Below are 18,282 nucleotides of genomic sequence, written 5' to 3' on the forward strand. Positions count from 1 at the left end.
CTAAGCACATAAATGGACCAATTAATAAAATTATACTAAAATGATTGAATTTGGGAAAACAGACGTCGAAAAACTTAAGGAAGGATCTCGAGTACCTTTACGCATCACCGCACGCGCTGCCAAGGGGCGACGGCCCAGAAGAACTCGTGCCACCCTATCTCGATGGCATGTGAAACATGCATAATAATTTCGCGCGTAACTACATAATATAAAATTCAAGTACAAACTTTAACAAAAGTATAATAATATTTTACTATAACAATTTTAAAGTGATAATGCGTGACATTTTCCAAGCATACGCATTCATAAAATGGCTTGCGTCACCCTCGGGTGTTGGCCAGCACATGGTCATTCTGTTGTCATTCGGACACCAGGATCGGGGCGTGTCAAGGTGAACCCAATGAAGAAGTCAACCAGTAATCGCTTGACCCAGTACCATGCCTATATGACTCAAGCCTGACATCATCATGACACACCACTGTTTAAATTATTAAAAAATTATTAAAAATGATAAAAAAAATTAATTTGTTTAAACATTTGATATTAGCTACATTAAGGGATATGGGCTTTAGCTAATTAGTTTCATAATGAGCTAGCAATAATGTTGTTCAACTTCACTTTTGGTGAGAATCGAACCTAAGACATCTCACTTACAAGTAGAGAGGAATTAAAAATATAATAAATTATAATTTTTTTTCCTATAAATATCTAACCATGTTCCTTCACTTAACACTACATTTCAATATTTTCAAATGCTTTCAACCAATCGTTTATTATTTTATAAACTAAAAATACTAATATTTTAATATGAAAATTGAGGTTCCACCATAAAACCAATTAGCAATATGGGGAGTAGCCCAAGATCATATAAGCACATAGCAAACATTGTTCCTCACCGATGTGAAACAACTCTCAACATGCCCCCGCACGTGTGGTGGATTTTAAAGCCTACATGTAGACAACAACTAGGTATCATGGAGCGCGTGTGGCCATTTGGCTTCACACGAGGACAACCCGCTCTGATACCATGATGAAATTGAGATTCCACCATAAAACCAATTATGGGCTATTTAATTTAGAGTCGAAATGCACTTGGGTAATTATTATTCATTTAAAGGGATTAAGTTACCTATTGCTGATGAGGCTTTACTACACTTAAAGTTCTTCGATAGTAAAGTTGGATTATTTTATTATTAACTTTTTTTTTTTGAAAGGGAGTCGGATTATTAAGTGTAAGTTTATTAATAAATTTTAGTTTTATTTATAATTTCATCTTGCACTTGATTATAATTATATAATATAAACAATTAACATTTAAAGTTTAATTGGGTATAAAATTATGAGTTTAAATAAAATTTTAGTTTCTAAGTTTTCCAATTGAAAATAAACAACAAAAATTTTATTAAGTAAAAAATTTGTTAAAAAAAAAACAAAATTATAAATGAATATTTGTATAAACTATAAAGGTCTCCTCTCTTTCCTTTTTAATTCTCCAATCACTCTTTTAGGTTTCATACCTCTATTTCCCCTTTCACTCTCGTCCTCAGTCCGTCTCTCTAATCCAAAAATCGAACTGGAATTTCAATTTTCAATCCGAATCGCTGTATAATCCAATCAATTTTGTCCTCGAATAATACAGGTTCCCTTTGAATTGGGCATTTTTAGGATTTTTTGTTTTTTTTTTTGTTTCAAATATATACAGAGTGAACAATCTAGGGTTTCAGATTGGGGGTTTTGCTCCTGCTGAGCTGAATTCGACAAAGGTTCGATCTTTTCATCTTCCTAAGGCTTTTGGATTTGACGCAGGCGACAATCGGATCGACTATGGTGTGATCGCCGCTCGGTGGCGAGCGAGTGAAACGAATTTCCGGGGGTTGGGGTTCTTGTATGGAAACTCGGAGCCGGAAGCGGGCGGAGGCCACCTCAGCAGCCCCTTCTTCTTCGTCTGGTCGTACTACTCGTTCTTCCAAGCGCGCTCGTCTTTCTGCTTCTACATTATCTTCTATTGGCCCCGCTTCGATTACGACCCGGTCCCGCGCTTCTCGGACCCAAAACGAACCCTCACCTGCCGCACCCATGGACCCCACGAACGAATCGTCCGGCTCCCGCGGCCGCCGCAACAAGAGTTCCGATAAGGATGGCTCGGATAAAGGTAAGGAGAAGGAGCATGAGGTTAGGATTAGGGATAGGGAGAGGGAGAGGGAAAGAGAGAGGGAAGCTGAGAGGAACCTAGGGTTGAATATGGATGGTGGAGGAACTGGCGATGACGATGACAATGATAGTGAAGGCGGTGTTGGGATTTTGCACCAGAACTTGACTTCAGCGAGTAGTGCCCTTCAGGGGCTTCTTAGGAAGATCGGCGCCGGATTGGACGACCTGCTTCCTTCTTCGGCTATGGGTTCGGCTTCTTCATCGCACCAGAGCGGGAGGCTGAAGAAGATATTATCTGGGTTAAGAGCTGATGGGGAAGAAGGGAAACAGGTGGAAGCTCTGACGCAGCTCTGTGAAATGCTTTCAATTGGAACTGAGGAGTCGTTGAGCACGTTTTCGGTTGATTCATTCGTGCCTGTACTTGTGGGGTTGCTTAATCATGAGAGCAATCCAGATATTATGCTCCTTGCAGCTAGAGCACTCACTCATCTTTGTGATGTGCTTCCATCATCTTGTGCCGCTGTGGTGCATTATGGTGCTGTTTCTTGCTTTTGTGCAAGGTTGTTGACGATTGAGTACATGGACTTGGCAGAGCAGGTTTGCCTTTGTTTGCATTTATTATTTTGATGGCTGTTTAAAGAACATAAGTATTGGTATTTCCTGTGAATTTTTTTATATGTTTTTTGTGCATTTTTAAGATGTACTTTTGGAGTACTCTGTTCTGATTTCTATGGTTGTTATGATGTAAACAGTCACTGCAAGCTCTCAAGAAAATATCACAGGAACACCCAACTGCCTGTCTTCGAGCGGGTGCTCTTATGGCAGTGCTTTCTTATTTGGATTTTTTCTCCACTGGAGTCCAGGTAATCCAGCTAGTTAACTTTTTACATTGTAACCTGATTAGGTATGCTGAGTAAGGTTTAATTATTTACTTTGGATTTTCGTTAACTGTTTGTATTACAGCGTGTGGCATTATCAACTGCTGCGAATATGTGCAAGAAACTTCCTTTAGATGCAGCTGACTTTGTGATGGAAGCTGTCCCATTGCTGACAAACCTTCTGCAGTATCATGATGCAAAGGTAAGTTCATCTTTTCAGAGTTTCTAAGTTAAAACTTAGGTCTGTTTAGTTTTTGTTTCCATTGCATAATGTTCCCCTTTTGTTATTATGTAGGTTTTGGAGCATGCTTCTGTATGTCTGACACGAATTGCTGAAGCTTTTGCATCATCTCCTGACAAACTTGACGAATTATGCAACCATGGGCTAGTTACTCAAGCTGCGTCTCTTATTTCCACCAGCAATTCTGGAGGTGCCCAGTCAACTCTCAGTACACCTACTTATACTGTGAGTCCAATTTTGTTTTTATTTTTATCTTGATACTTGAACGTTTAGCACATATGCCCGTGGTTCCCCATCAGGATCTAAAACTTTGACTTAAAAACCATCCAGGGTTTAATTCGGCTACTATCAACCTGTGCAAGTGGTTCCCCATTAGGGTCTAAAACTTTACTTCTTCTTGGGATCAGTGGAATTCTTAAAGATGTACTTTCAGGTTCTGGAATTTCTTCTGGCACGACAGTTTCTCCTGCTTTAAGTAAGCCACCGGAGCAGGTAATTTTATTTGTTGGTTACATTCTAGCTTCACCATTTAATTATCTCTGCTGTTTGGGTAAATCGTAGAGTTCTTTATTCTGAGTATCTTCCTACCTTATATTTGTAAGCTATTGATTAGTTCTGGAAGTAAATATGTTCTGTGCGTGTTTATAAACTTATGACAAAGAATCAGTTTGTTTTGAGTTGGGGTTGAAAATTGTACTGATGGTGCTGTTATCAAGCTCCTTTTTTTAGTTGGGTTGAAAATCACGTCGATGTTCTTGTCATATAGGTATTTTTAGTAGGGTTGAGTTGGAAAATTGCATGTTTTTCATGGGAGAGCATCGGTACAGGGTTTGTAACTGAATAGTGTGTAATATGGAGATCACATGGAACTTCATGGGGCCTTTTATAATCACTTCGAGATAACAATGAAAGTTTGTCTGGACAGCTAAAAAGCAGCAAACTTGGTTGGGTTTGAATTGTTAAGTGGGTTTTGAATTGTTAGTGTAAAGTTTTTTATTTGGTGGTTACCAATTTTAAATCTTGCAATTTATTCTTATTGTTGATATTTAAATTCTTTTGATTCTTTATACTCGGGCTAGATCTTTGAGATTGTCAATCTGGCAAATGAGCTACTTCCTCCTTTACCACAAGGAACCATTTCCATTCCGTCCAGCTTCAATGTATTTATGAAAGGTCCTGTTGTGAAAAAGTCATCTGCTAGCGCTTCTGGGAAACAAGAAGACACCAACGGAAATGGTTCTGAGGTTTCAGCTCGCGAGAAATTATTGAATGAACAACCTTCCCTTCTCCAGCAATTTGGAATGGATCTCCTTCCTGTTCTAATACAGGTCAGTATTTGGCATTCAGCTGATTTTGTTAATTTGTTATGTTTGATAATTGATATTTTGTGTACCTGCCAAACAGATATATGGTTCTAGTGTTAATGGCCCTGTTCGCCACAAATGTGTTTCAGTAATTGGGAAATTAATGTACTTCAGCAATGCAGAGATGATACAGTCATTATTAAGTTCGACAAATATTTCAAGGTATCCTATATTTATTAATCAGATCTCTTGATATGATGACAGCATGCCACTACAGTTACTAACTAGTACTATTAAACCATTCGGTAGTTTCTTAGCCGGTGTCTTAGCATGGAAAGATCCGCACGTCTTGGTTCCTGCTCTCCAAGTTGCTGAGATACTCATGGAGAAGCTTCCCAATACTTTCTCCAAGGTGTTTGTGAGAGAAGGTGTTGTTCATGCTGTGGACCAACTTATCTTACCTAGTACTCCGAATTCAGTTCCTGCCTCAGTATCTTCTGCTGAAAAGGATAGTGATCCTGTTTCTGGAACATCATCACGGTCTAGGCGTTATAGACGACGCAACAGTAACACAATTCCAGATGGAAATTCATTGGAAGAAACCAAGAGTCCTGCTTCAGCAAATATTGGTTCACCTCCAAGTTCAGTGGAGATTCCTACTGTGAGCTCCAGCCTTCGAATCGCTGTCAGTGCATGTGCTAAAGCTTTTAAAGACAAGTACTTCCCCTCAGATCCTGGGGCTGTTGAAATTGGAGTTACAGATGATCTATTACATTTAAAGAATCTATGCATGAAGTTGAATGCCGGTGTTGATGACCAAAAAACGAAAGCAAAGGGAAAGTCGAAAGCATCTGGGTCTCGCTTGATTGATAGTTCTGCAAGCAAGGAGGAGTACTTGACTGGTGTTGTATATGAGATGCTAGCCGAACTAAGCAAAGGGGACGGTGTATCCACTTTTGAGTTCATTGGTAGTGGTGTTGTTGCAGCGTTGCTTAACTATTTTTCTTGTGGGTACTTTTCCAAGGAGAGGATTTCAGAAGCTAATTTGCCCAAGCTTCGTGAGCAAGCCCTTAAAAGATTTAAGTCATTTGTTGCTGTTGCTCTTCCTTTGAGTATTGACGAAGGAAGTGTAGCACTGATGACTGTCCTTGTTCAGAAGCTCCAAAATGCTTTGTCCTCCTTAGAGCGTTTTCCTGTCGTGCTGAGTCATTCATCTAGGTCATCCACTGGGAGCGCACGCCTCTCCTCTGGACTTAGTGCATTATCTCAGCCCTTTAAGTTGCGTCTTTGTCGTGCACAAGGAGAAAAGACCCTCCGAGACTATTCATCAAACGTCGTTCTGATTGATCCATTAGCAAGTTTAGCTGCTGTAGAAGAGTTTCTTTGGCCTCGAGTTCAGCGAGGTGAATCTGGTCAGAAGCCTGCTGCATCTGCTGGAAACTCGGAATCTGGAGCTACACCTACAGGTGCTGGTGCTTCATCTCTGCCTACTTCAAATTCTGCTTCCTCCACTCGTCGCCATTCAACGCGGTCAAGAACATCTGTGAATATAGGAGATACAGGTAGGAGGGAACCATCACAAGAGAAGAACACAAGCTCATCAAAAGGGAAGGGGAAAGCTGTTTTGAAGCCTTCTCAGGAGGAAGCAAGAGGAACTCAAACGAGAAATGCAGCTCGTCGACGAGCCGCTCTTGATAAAGAAGTTCAAATGAAGCCTGCAAATGGGGACACTACTTCTGAGGTTTGTTATTGATTCTGAAATGACATCCATAATCATTATTGAGATAAGTGTTGAATTATACAGTTTTGGGTTATTTTTGTTCACTCTGGTGGACACTTATAGTAGTACTTTTTAACTAATGCAATCTCTTTCTTTGCTTATCTGATGGGTCTGATATGGCATTGGGGTTCTGATATGGATTCAGTTTGCATCCAACCTTAGTGTGTTGATTATCAAATTAAAGATGTAAATTCTAACAGTCATGGAATTATGGGAAGGTCTTGTTCTTTTTCCGCTAGTTTATTCAAACAAAGGGTTTATTGGGTATTTAGTGAAACCGAATCCTTGCAAGGGAATTTAGAATGGTATGCGGGGTAAGGCAGTGCATTAACTTTGGCGTCCCTATAATATAGCCTCCCCTTCTCTCTTTTAGCACTTTTCTCTTAATGCCTTAGATATCTCATTTATACGAGTTTTGGTTAATACACTGGGGATATATCCTATTTCTAGTGTGTTTTTTTTTTTTTTTTTTTCGTTTGGTTTGGAAGTAATTGCTGGCATAGTTCACCCATTTATTCCTTTTACATATTTCTGTCTGAACAGTCATTGATTATCTTTTTCTGTAGGATGAGGAATTGGATATATCGCCCGTTGAGATGGATGAATTGGTCATTGAAGATGATGATATCTCAGATGACGAAGATGATGACCATGATGTATGTTATTTGAGTCTTTAATTTTATTGTCCAGGATAGGAGATATTGGATACTTACTTTGTATTATACTCTTTTGCTATTGTTGTTATTTTTGTAGGTTCTAAGAGATGACTCTCTTCCTGTTTGCATGCCGGATAAAGTACATGATGTGAAATTGGGAGACTCAACTGAGGATGCTACTGTAGCTTCCGCCACGAGTGACACCCACACTATCCCAGCTCCTGGCTCTAGTAGCAGAGCTGCTACGGTTAGAGGCTCAGATTATGCCGAACATAGGAGTAGTAATTCTTATGGTTCAAAGGGTGCAATGTCATTTGCTGCTGCCGCCATGGCTGGGCTTGGATCTGCCAGCAGGGGCATCAGGGGAGGCAGGGATCGACAAGGACATCCCATTTTTGGCATTTCTAGTGATCCTCCTAAGTTGATTTTTACTTCTGGAGGGAAGCAGCTTAATAGGCATCTGACTATCTATCAGGCTATTCAGAGACAGCTTGTGCAAGATGAGGATGATGATGAAAGGTATGCTGGCAGTGATTTCGTATCCAGTGATGGTAGCAGGCTGTGGAGTGATATTTACACTATCACATACCAGAGGCCAGACAATCAAGCTGACAGGGCATCTGTTGGAGGTGCAAGTTCTATGACTTCAACAAAATCTTGCAAATCTGGATCTGCTTCCAATTCCAACTCCGACTCCCAATTGCTTCAAATGTCACTTTTGGATAGCATTTTGCAGGGAGAGCTTCCTTGTGATTTAGAAAAATCTAATCCTACTTACAATATTGTGGCACTACTCCGTGTACTAGAGGGCTTGAATCAGCTTGCACCTCGCCTAAGAGCTCAGATAGTTTCCGACAGTTTTGCTGAGGGTAAAGTTTTGAATATGGATGACTTGAGTACAACTGGTGCTAAGGTTTTTCCTGAAGAATTTGTTAACAGCAAACTCACTCCCAAATTAGCCCGACAAATTCAAGATGCCCTTGCGTTGTGCAGTGGGAGTCTTCCTTCTTGGTGTTACCAGTTGACAAAAGCATGTCCATTTTTGTTTCCTTTTGAGACTCGGAGACAGTATTTCTATTCAACGGCTTTTGGATTGTCCCGCGCTTTGCACCGTCTTCAGCAGCAGCAGGGTGCTGATGGTCATGGTGCAAATGAACGAGAGGTGAGAGTTGGGAGATTGCAACGACAGAAAGTTCGTGTGTCCCGAAACCGGATTTTGGATTCTGCTGCAAAAGTAATGGAGATGTATTCCAGCCAAAAATCTGTGCTTGAAGTAGAATATTTCGGTGAAGTGGGCACTGGCTTGGGTCCTACACTTGAGTTTTACACACTTTTAAGTCATGACCTACAAAGAGTTAGACTGGGCATGTGGAGATCGAATTCTTCCATGGAGAAAACATCAATGGATATTGATGGAGATGAACATAAAGATGGAAAAAGCAATGGTGACATTGTCCAAGCTCCTCTTGGGTTGTTCCCACGTCCCTGGCCTCCAAATGCTGTTGCTTCTGATGGTAGCCAATTTTCAAAAGTCATAGAATACTTTAGGTTGGTTGGGCGTGTGATGGCTAAGGCTCTTCAAGATGGGCGGCTATTGGACTTGCCACTATCAACAGCATTTTATAAGCTTTTGCTTGGTCAAGTAAGCTAGTGGAAGAATGTAACCTTTTTTATTTTGAAGTGATTTAGATTTATATTTTTATCAAAACGGTTTTGATGTAGAAATTAAACCTATTTTCTTTCCTTTCTTCCCAATCCTTCAGGAGCTTGATTTACATGATGTTCTTTCCTTTGATGCTGAGCTTGGAAAGACTCTGCAGGAATTACATAACCTTGTCTGCCGGAAACTGTATTTAGAATCAAATGGTGATAATTGTGATGCCATTGCTGAATTGCGTTTCCGTGGAGCATCAGTGGATGACCTCTGTTTAGATTTTACACTTCCTGGCTATCCAGATTATGTGTTGAAACCGGGAGATGAAAATGTAAACAAAATTATCTTGGTTTATTTATATTTTTGAGCCTTCATTTACTTTTTCTGGTTGCTGTTGTGCTTGTAATGACATTTTTAACATACTTTTAACTTCCAGGTTGATATCAATAACTTGGAGGAGTATATATCTTTTGTTGTTGACGCGACAGTGAAGACTGGGATAATGAGGCAAATTGAAGCATTTAGAGCCGGGTTTAATCAGGTTCAGTTTTTTCTTTTTTCTGATTATTATTGAGTTCGTAATAAACTCATTGCATTTTTTATGTTGCATTTTTTGTGCCAAGATGCTTTTAAATATCATTGTTTAATTCAATGTCCTGCTGCAATTATAAATAATTTGCATTATTTTATTATATATTTCAACTGCAAGTGAACTCAAACGTTGGGATGGTGGTGGAGGGGAGAAGGCATTTGAAATTTATTTTAAGAAGGGTACTCTTCTGTAACAGTGAATAAGCTCACCCAGCGTTGAGTAGGTTGCTGGACCAGGCCTATCACTGTAGTTTAATAACTGTTTGGTCTGGTACTCACTGTAGTTTTATTTTTGGTAATTATTTTATAAGCACCTCTCTCGAGCTTAAAACCTGGTAGTTCTTCGATTGTGATAGTTAATTATATGTTTTTCTGTGCACTTTGTGAGAATAATAACTAATTCCTTTCTTGTTTACTACGTGACTATCAGGTCTTTGACTTATCATCTTTACAAATATTTACTCCACATGAGTTGGACTACCTGCTTTGTGGCCGTAGAGAGTTGTGGGAGGTAATTTGTCTACTTATCCCTTATCTAAATCACTGTTTTAATTGGAACATTGCTAACTTATTTCATTTTTTTTTTCTTCTGATTTTGCAGGCAGATACCCTTGCTGATCATATAAAGTTTGATCATGGATACAATGCCAAGAGCCCTGCAATACTTAATGTAAGTTCTTGTTCTATATTGATGGGAGGGCTTTGGGGATGAATGGTTCTGTTTTGGTCTTATATGGGTCTTGTTTATAAATTTGTAGTTGCTCGAGATTATGGGTGAGTTCACCCCAGAGCAGCAGCGCGCTTTCTGCCAGTTTGTTACTGGTGCACCTCGGCTTCCACCTGGTGGTTTGGCGGTGCTGAATCCAAAACTGACCATTGTGAGAAAGGTATGGTACAATTGATATACATACAGGTGGTCTGTTGCAATTTACACGAATGCAGTATAAAAGATGGGTGTTTCGAGTGATATATCCTATAAAGTTGAGGATCTATTTTTGGGCATCAATGGGAGTCATTGAATGATAACATGTGTTTAGAATTGTCATGCATAACTGGGATTGTGCTAATGATTCAATTTCTGGTGCAGCATTCTTCGACTGCAAATAATGCTGCAATCAACGGGACCGGGGTTTCAGAGTTGGCAGATGATGACCTGCCCAGTGTCATGACATGCGCTAATTACCTGAAGCTTCCTCCATATTCAACCAAGGTATTACCATATTCGGTTTATTAATGCAGGAGTGCTTGAAATTCTTGATTGCAACATATAATTTCCGCCATACTGGCATTATTACTGATATTGTGGGCTGTGTCCGATGCTTCAAACAGGAAATTATGTTCAAGAAACTATTGTATGCAATCAGTGAAGGCCAAGGATCCTTTGATTTGTCATGAGATTTTGGGATTAGCCGTATCGATCCGTGTATATTAGTTACATTAAAACAATTAGGACTGTTCCGTCTTTCGCCTGCAATTAATTAGCCTTAGCCTTGGATGACTTTTGATGTTGGAAGTGGCATTTCTACTTATCCACTCAAATAACGGCTCGTCATTGGTGCGGTTCTAAACTTGTCAACATTGTCGAGGTCAGTTTCTTTACATTTTCACATTCGTTCTCCACCGGCCTGGTTCCAAAGTCGCAAATATTTTGATTCTTCACGCATTATTATTCATTACGCTTGTGCTTTTTTTTTTCTTTCTGAATTTACTTGGTTTGGTTCAGAAGTTGCTCATGTTCATTTCAGGTTGGATCGACGCAATTTTAAACTGTAGCAAGTTTTCCTTCCGAGAGGGCCGTCTGAGCCGCCAAGGACTGTAAATGAATAGAAAATCTTGTTAAAGAAATTTTTGTTTTCCATTCATATAGGGTGGTAGAATATACATGTACGGTGGTAAAATGTATGAAAGGGAAACAAACCATCTGAAACATTTATATGCCTTCTAATTTCATTCCGATTCTGATTACAAATAAATTTGTTCCAGTTCGTGTCCATTATTCATCAGTCCTTCAAGTAATGTAACGTTGCATGTTGCGAATTATGTATTTTCCGTTTCGCGCACTATCGAGTGGCTGGTGTATCGAAACCGAAACTAACTGGTGCCACTGGTGACTTGTTTGGTTCGTCGAATCAACGTTTACATATTATTCCTTTGGGGTAATGTGTAAGGCCAAGTTTCTCTTACTGCCCATGTCAAAGTGATGACTAAGGGCTTGTTCGATGTTAGGATTGGATTGGATTGGAATGCACTTCTTATAAACTTCAGGAATGTTGAAGGTTGGAGGTTGAAGGTGGAGGTAAATGGATTAATAGATCTAATTCAATTCTAGTTACCAGACGAGATCAAAATAAATTGGTTTGAAACCTTAGTTATCAAACGAGCTCAAAATGAACTGGTTTGATTCAGTTAGTTTACCGTTTCGTGGCAAAATATATTTTACTTTTAATCCCAACATTAGAAAGAAAACAAGTCATATACGTAATTGGTTGTCAGTTTTGTACCCAACTAGCCTTTTGTCTAAGAATATTTTTCTTCACATTGTTCGAAGATGTCTCAAGTTTGATTTCTCATGATTCAAAAAAGTTATTGGTTTTGCTCATCAAATGTTTTTGTACAAGATTTGGATCCTCTTCATGTTCCTTGTTCCATGATCCTGTCCAAGTTGAGTAAGCAAGACCTATAAATAAAAATGGATAAGTTGTTTCAATAGTTTATTGTTGACTGAGGCAAGAAAGAGAGATGACCCATCCATATTTAATCATTTTGTTTTTTGTTTTTGTTTTAAAACTTTGTTTTTAAGTTGGACGTAAAAGGCAACTTCTTCTAACATACAAATTACAAGCTGACACGTACTAAAGTGGTTCATAAAATCAATGAAAATAAAAATTTCTTATACATGAATCACATGTCAAACTATGATTTATGTGTAAAAAGGAAATTCTCCTAACATGTCAGCAACTAAGTATTTTCCGATGCTAAGGGAACAATGAGGGATGAAGGATAAAGGGTGAAGGAAAGATGATGGAAGATGTAGAAAAAATGTATATTGAACGAAATTATACATTGAATTAAAAACTAAAAACAATTTTTTCACTTTCAAGTTTTTGTTTCCTCATCCGTATTTTCTTCCACATACTATCTTTCTATCTTTACCCGGAAAAAAATTTAAAGTGCAATCTTAAAAAGTGAATGATTATCAAATGGGTCCTAAGTACGTGCTTGTCCAGTGAATAGCTTTGTCATTGTGTTTATTTGTTGAAAAGTTTGAATGTTTTTCTCTTTCTGTTGGTGATAATACATTGGGCACAAAGAAGCATGTATAAGTATCTTCCTTGTCTGCAACTTTGCATTTTACTAAGAAGAACATAATGTTGAGCTTCCATAGTCCCAGATTCTACTTGGCCATCTCAAACCACCGCAAACTAGCTGCAGGGTCTTCAGTTCTCCTGTTCGCACCCTAAATTCGTCATTGGCCTTGCCGGTAGGCTGGGAATTCACACGAGCATGAATTTAGAGATTGCGAGCGTGTCACTACTAGTTACCGCTAGTAGACGGGATTTGAGTGATTGAGATTGTGCTTAATTGACTTCTAACTGAAAGATTGTGTCGTTGAGTGAGAGGCTCAACTTAGGTTATTTCTTTGCCTCATACGATAAGGACTTTCCTTATGTAGATATCTCTATCACAATATATAAATAGTGAAGAGAGATTCTGTATATATTGAAATGACAATAATGATGCGAAGAGAGATCTTGTATTGAAATGCTACCAGCTATTACAAGACAGAGGTTGAAAGAGGAATACTTGTAAAGACAACAAAACTAGGATGAATTGAAAGAGGGCTTTGACTTTAATTGAAAGAAATGAAAGAGCTTGCAATATTGAATAAAGCTTTGAAATAAAAGGTTTCCGACATTGGTTTTCTAGAGAGAGATTTGTTTGGTTATTTGAGTGTCCTTTTTTTTTTTGCCTTTGCATCCTTTTACATAAGGAACTAAAAAGCCACTTGTTGGAAATGGATTGCAAACGTATACATAAAATGATAGAGTTTGGCATAAAGGCACCGCCCAAAACGTGTGCTACCTGATGCAACTCAAAATATCTCAATACCATAATTTAGCTTTAGACCCAAATAAGTGAAATGTGGACAAATTTAAGCACAAACATCTCCCAGAAAACTTTTCTATCAAAACTCTCTGACCCCTTAGTGGGAACACAATACTTGGATCGCAAGTCTCTTGATCTTGACAGTTGGGCAAGGATCAACTTTGAAGAAAAGCCCGGGGTCACTGGGGACTGTACATGCAGTCTTTCCTAAGCACTTCTGAAAAAAGCCAAAACAAAAACATCGGTTAGAACTTCAGAATTCATAATTTAGCAGATTGGTTGAGAAACCTGCATCATGACCAGGGAAATTTTTACCTCTTCAACGATCTTTTTGGTTCCCGGAGCATCACAGCTGCCAATGGCGTAAGTTCCACATACGCCTTCAGGAGTACCGAAGCTTGCGAACTCCACAGCAACAATCTTTTTGTAGTTTGGACACTTGAGTTGAGCAGTTGCGGCAGAGATGCCTGCGACAATTTGGAACTTGCCTCCCTTTCTTTCGAATGCATTAACGTGTGGAGGATGCATCTGTGAACTCATGGAACAGATTGTGTCTCTGTTGACCGTTAGGATCTCAATGTCTTTAGGGTCAGCATCCTGTTCCTCCAATACAACAAGGAAATTTTTGCCCGGCTTGATGAAAGATCTAGGAATATGGTACCTGATCAAAAGGGTTGCAAATGAAACTTAAATTTTCTGTTTTTGCGGAGATTTATATTGATATATTGCATCATACTATTACATTGTACGCTTTTTTCGTGTGTGATTTCACTTACTCGGCTTGAGTAGGTTGTCCAAGCGGAGAGAGGAAGGACATCCAGTGCCGCCCGATGCTTAAACCATTCACCCAAACCATTCCCTTTCCCATTCCAGTCATCCGGATAGCAACGGGGTCTTTCCCTTCAGGAGCATCAAAATATGTCTGCAACAAAAGCATTGGATATAAAGTACTGCAATGTACAATTCAGTAAAATGCATCGGACTTTAGAATGTTGGCTTCAGAAACTTTACCTTGTACCATGTGAGAGCCCTTCCTTTGCCTGCAGCTTTAGTCCATTGGACTTTCTGCGCTCCCTTCTCAGTGAACACTTGTAAGTTTTCGCCATTCAAGCCAACCTGAATAATGGGAGCCAACAAAATTGGATATCATCTCCATTTCAATATTCCAAGGGAAATGATTTTGCACTCATGTTTTCTCCTGCGCTCCTCCCTAAGGAAAATGGGAGTGCGGAAATCATTTCCCAGTTATAACGGAAATTTAAGAGTACACACCCTATGTCCCCAGCCATTTTGTGAGAGATCAATTGTTCCTGTGTTCAATCCCAGGACTGTTATGGTTCGGGGTCCGGCGTATCTGTGCTCCATGTATGCTCCACTATCCTTCATTGATGAAAAATAAATTAGTTAGCACCTGTTTTAAATCCTAAACCTTACTCAAACTGTGCTAATAAGTTATGAGCTGACTTACTGGGAGTCCCACTGTCATGCAAAGCAATGAGATGTAGTTGAGCCCTTGCTTGAATGTGACAGGTTTCTCGAAGACAAATCCCTTCTCCGCGTGGCTTCCGTGTTCGGTTCCTGGAAACATCTTCAAATCGCTTAGTCATCATGTCAACAGAAAGTACAAGGGATGCCTTGTCACTGACATTGACAAAGTACGGAAACTAGTATGTATGTCTGCAGGACTGTTTCTGTGCTCTTACCGATATATTCACCATTGACGAATACGCCCATTGCGTGACCAAGACTTGGGATTCGGATAACCGGGCGAATAGAATCCTTCATCGGCAAGTCATATGGACCTAGGTCAAGGCTGCAGTCATAAAACATATCATGTCAGCAGTAATATCAAATTCTTTACATCCTAAAATATGCATACATGAACTTACCTAGTGGTAAACCATCCATAGTCTGTGGCATCTTTGAGCAAGTGGTAAAGTTCCTGTGGTTTCTTTTGATTCACTGGTACCTGCACAACGGTTGGAATTGGTTCTGGAGACATTTCCCAGTTGAGTTTTTTAGCAGCCTTTGATCGAACAAAGTTCCTCGTATTATGCTGTGACACAATCTGCTGAGAATTAAAGACCACGGTCTTGCAGTCTGGGAGGATGCTAATAGAATGTGGTGGCAGGAAATAATCCTGCCCACGCCAAGTGACACTTGTTTCGAGTTTTGAGTGGTTGTTTGCCAGGAAAGCAACACATATGTCTGTTCCAGGCTTCTCATAGAAACGAGCCTACAAAGCAGAATGGAGCCTATTAGTGACACTTTCTTTTCCTTCTCTTCCTGCATAATTTTCGATTTATGGGGATGTACGATACTTGCCTCGGTTTCTTTGCCCAACTTGAGGACTCCAGGAGCTCCTGCTAACAAAGACTTCTTGCATAGATTCAAAGCCTTGTGCAAGTCCTTGAGGTGACCCCATTTCGGCTCCCTTTGCAAACCTGCATCGAAAATAAAATAATTCCCGATTTGAATGCGTATATGATGAGAAACCATCTTGAATTATCATCATATATAAAGAAATTCACGATCTTTTACCATATTCATCAAGAGGTGCTTCATCATAGTATCGAGTTGTTGTGAAAATAGAACTTGTTCTTCCAAAGTTTGTTCCACCATGGTACTGCAAGTGTCAAATAGGGTTGCTTTATACATTCTGCTGGTGATAATTTTATAAAGAATTTGAAGGTGGCCGGTTACCATATAGTAGTTGGTTAGGGTTCCATCCTTGGAGAAAAATCGAGCAACTGAAAACGCAATGTCTTCTGCTGATCTTTGTGAAGGAGGATCACCAAATACTCTGTACCTGTAATCATGAAAAAGAAGAAATGTGGTTAGAAAACCACCTTTTTTTTATATATACTCACTAGATATTCTATATATCTACTTACTGAGCAGTCCAGTTCTCAGTCCATAGAGAAGGCTTGTGAGGCTTATTAGGGCCTGGAAAAGTGTCTCCACAGTGCCTTCCATTGCAAGTATTAATCTGAACACACACAAAAACAATAAAACTTTGTTCTACCGATAAATTTTAATGCTTAATTTATCTTAGAATCAACAGAGATTAAGTTCGTAAACTTACGACTGGATCAGGAGCATCCTTCTGTTTGCACATGATCCATGGCACACCGACGTTCTGCGCAAGTGCCATTTTTGCTGCCCACTGCACATAACTGTCCCCCAACTCTCTATATGCACGCTGGACATGAGTGTACTCATTTTCAACCTGTGTCATGAAACATTATAAGTTAGCCAGATCAGATGAATAATGCTTCCCCAGAAGTAACAATTTTCGGAGAGGAACCAAGTACCAACCTGAGCTAAGATGATTGGACCTCCCTGTGGAGCAAATAGCTTCTCATCTTTCATCATCTTCATTATCTTAACCACGAATGCCTCCATGTGTTGCTGCAAAAGGAATTTAAGGTCTTATAATATCAGTTACTATGGCTCCTCAAATCATATTAGTTTTTCACATTGAGGTGTGCTGTACCTTGTATGTTGGATTATCCGAACGGAAAACTATGTTCGGTTCCTCCCTCAGCCAATATGGAAGCCCTCTAAATCGAAATTTGTTAGAAATAATTCATCATAGGAAGGGAATTAAGATGAACATCAACATTACCAAATTATATATTTACCCGTGGTTCCATTCGGCTTGGATGAATGGCCCTACCCTGAGGGTGACATACATATTGTTCTCCTGAATCAGCCTGATGAACTTCACCAAATCGGCGTTTCCCTCGAAATTCCACTGCAAAATCAATACAAGATTCAATGCAAGCCATAATTTTTCACAATTTAATCACATTCTTCATGCAACAATCTGTATAATTTTCCTAGTACCTTGCCTTTCACAGGCTCATGAAGGTTCCAAAAGACATAAGTTTGAATCACATTCAAACCTCCCTGTTTTGCCTTCCTGAGAAGATCAGGCCACATCTGAAAAAACCCAATTGAGCACAAATATTAACAACCAAATTTCATCACCAAACACCAAAATAAATTACAAGATAAACGCGGGAGCTAGTAGCTCCATTTCTTCAGAGCATTCACTCTTGCACCCGACCGAAGGTAACATACATCCGCCGTGCTTTCAATTTAACTAATCTCCTTTGTGCAAAAATAAATATAGAAGATAGAATTTAAAAAACTTACATCCACTGTGCTCCGTGGATAATGAATTGAACCAGAAAAGAAAATCTCGCGTTTTCCGTTGATCATGATGGACCTGCCATCATATGTCACCTCCCCGACTTCAAGTTTCTTCTTGTCTCTCTTTTCAACAACTGGATCTTCCCCTTCCACCAAGTCCCCCAATGCTACCCCATCTGCAGCAGCAGCCGGCTTCTTAACGTTGGCATAAACTAGACTGTCCGAGACCACCAAAAGAACAAAAGAAATCCACAGAAAAGTCCTTGACACCACCATTGTTACAACTTCAACACTCGAAATTTGACAATTCACACTGGTTCAGAAATTCCATCAAACACAAAGATATACGGAGATAGATGGTTGATATACACCTACTGATCGAAAACTTGGATTTATAGCAATTTTTTTCATGAGTGCGTTTGAACATCTTATATGCTATTGTTAGAAGAGAGAACATCCGATTATTTGGGGGTTGAATGTGGACTACGGCAAGGAGGGAAATATTTGTGGATGTGAAAGTGAAAGTTGATCCGAGACTGAAGGGTAGACCAGGTTTGTGTATTGATTTGCATGTTTATATGGCAAATTTGTCTATTTATTTGGTTATATATTTTTGACTAATTTCATATCCCACATAAAATTGCTTCCACTAGGCACTTTCCATTTTTTTTCTTTCTTTCTTTCCCATTTTAATTACATCTTTTCCGTGTCAAAGGTTTTGTTTGGGATTTAGGATGATCCATTGTGTGTATCTTGGCTTAC

General features: G+C 39.3%; 2 protein-coding genes across 3 annotated transcripts; one reads left to right on the forward strand and one right to left on the reverse strand.

Annotated features, from left to right (window-relative positions):
* Window positions 1-1,483: 1,483 nt before the first annotated feature.
* LOC126621964 (E3 ubiquitin-protein ligase UPL3-like) lies at window positions 1,484-11,228 on the forward strand. 2 transcript variants are annotated; one of them, XM_050290595.1, is made up of 19 exons: window positions 1,486-1,639; window positions 1,807-2,748; window positions 2,904-3,014; window positions 3,115-3,231; window positions 3,325-3,495; window positions 3,601-3,762; window positions 4,350-4,598; window positions 4,675-4,796; window positions 4,884-6,315; window positions 6,921-7,010; window positions 7,108-8,652; window positions 8,774-8,995; window positions 9,101-9,205; window positions 9,686-9,766; window positions 9,857-9,925; window positions 10,014-10,142; window positions 10,343-10,465; window positions 10,585-10,841; window positions 11,001-11,228. In XM_050290595.1, the coding sequence occupies exons 2-18, from the start codon at window positions 1,888-1,890 to the stop codon at window positions 10,648-10,650; spliced, it is 5,655 nt and encodes a 1,884-aa protein (XP_050146552.1). In that variant the 5' UTR covers window positions 1,486-1,639; window positions 1,807-1,887; the 3' UTR covers window positions 10,651-10,841; window positions 11,001-11,228. The 2 variants fall into 2 exon arrangements, with proteins under 2 accessions (XP_050146553.1, XP_050146552.1); XM_050290596.1 differs by having other exon boundaries at window positions 1,484-2,748; window positions 11,029-11,228.
* A 1,762-nt stretch (window positions 11,229-12,990) lies between these two features.
* Window positions 12,991-17,917, reverse strand: LOC126624756 (beta-galactosidase 13-like). The gene is made up of 18 exons (XM_050293857.1): window positions 17,524-17,917; window positions 17,212-17,307; window positions 17,007-17,119; window positions 16,859-16,925; window positions 16,681-16,773; window positions 16,448-16,591; window positions 16,257-16,351; window positions 16,066-16,171; window positions 15,904-15,988; window positions 15,688-15,806; window positions 15,252-15,598; window positions 15,066-15,175; window positions 14,831-14,940; window positions 14,635-14,742; window positions 14,374-14,478; window positions 14,139-14,284; window positions 13,678-14,023; window positions 12,991-13,579 (listed from the first exon to the last, which is right to left on the reverse strand). The coding sequence occupies exons 1-18, from the start codon at window positions 17,794-17,796 to the stop codon at window positions 13,460-13,462; spliced, it is 2,583 nt and encodes an 860-aa protein (XP_050149814.1). The 5' UTR covers window positions 17,797-17,917; the 3' UTR covers window positions 12,991-13,459.
* Between the last annotated feature and the right edge of the window lie 365 nt (window positions 17,918-18,282).

This window comes from Malus sylvestris, chromosome 5 (genome assembly GCF_916048215.2).
Source record: "Malus sylvestris chromosome 5, drMalSylv7.2, whole genome shotgun sequence".
Lineage (NCBI taxonomy): Eukaryota > Viridiplantae > Streptophyta > Magnoliopsida > Rosales > Rosaceae > Malus > Malus sylvestris.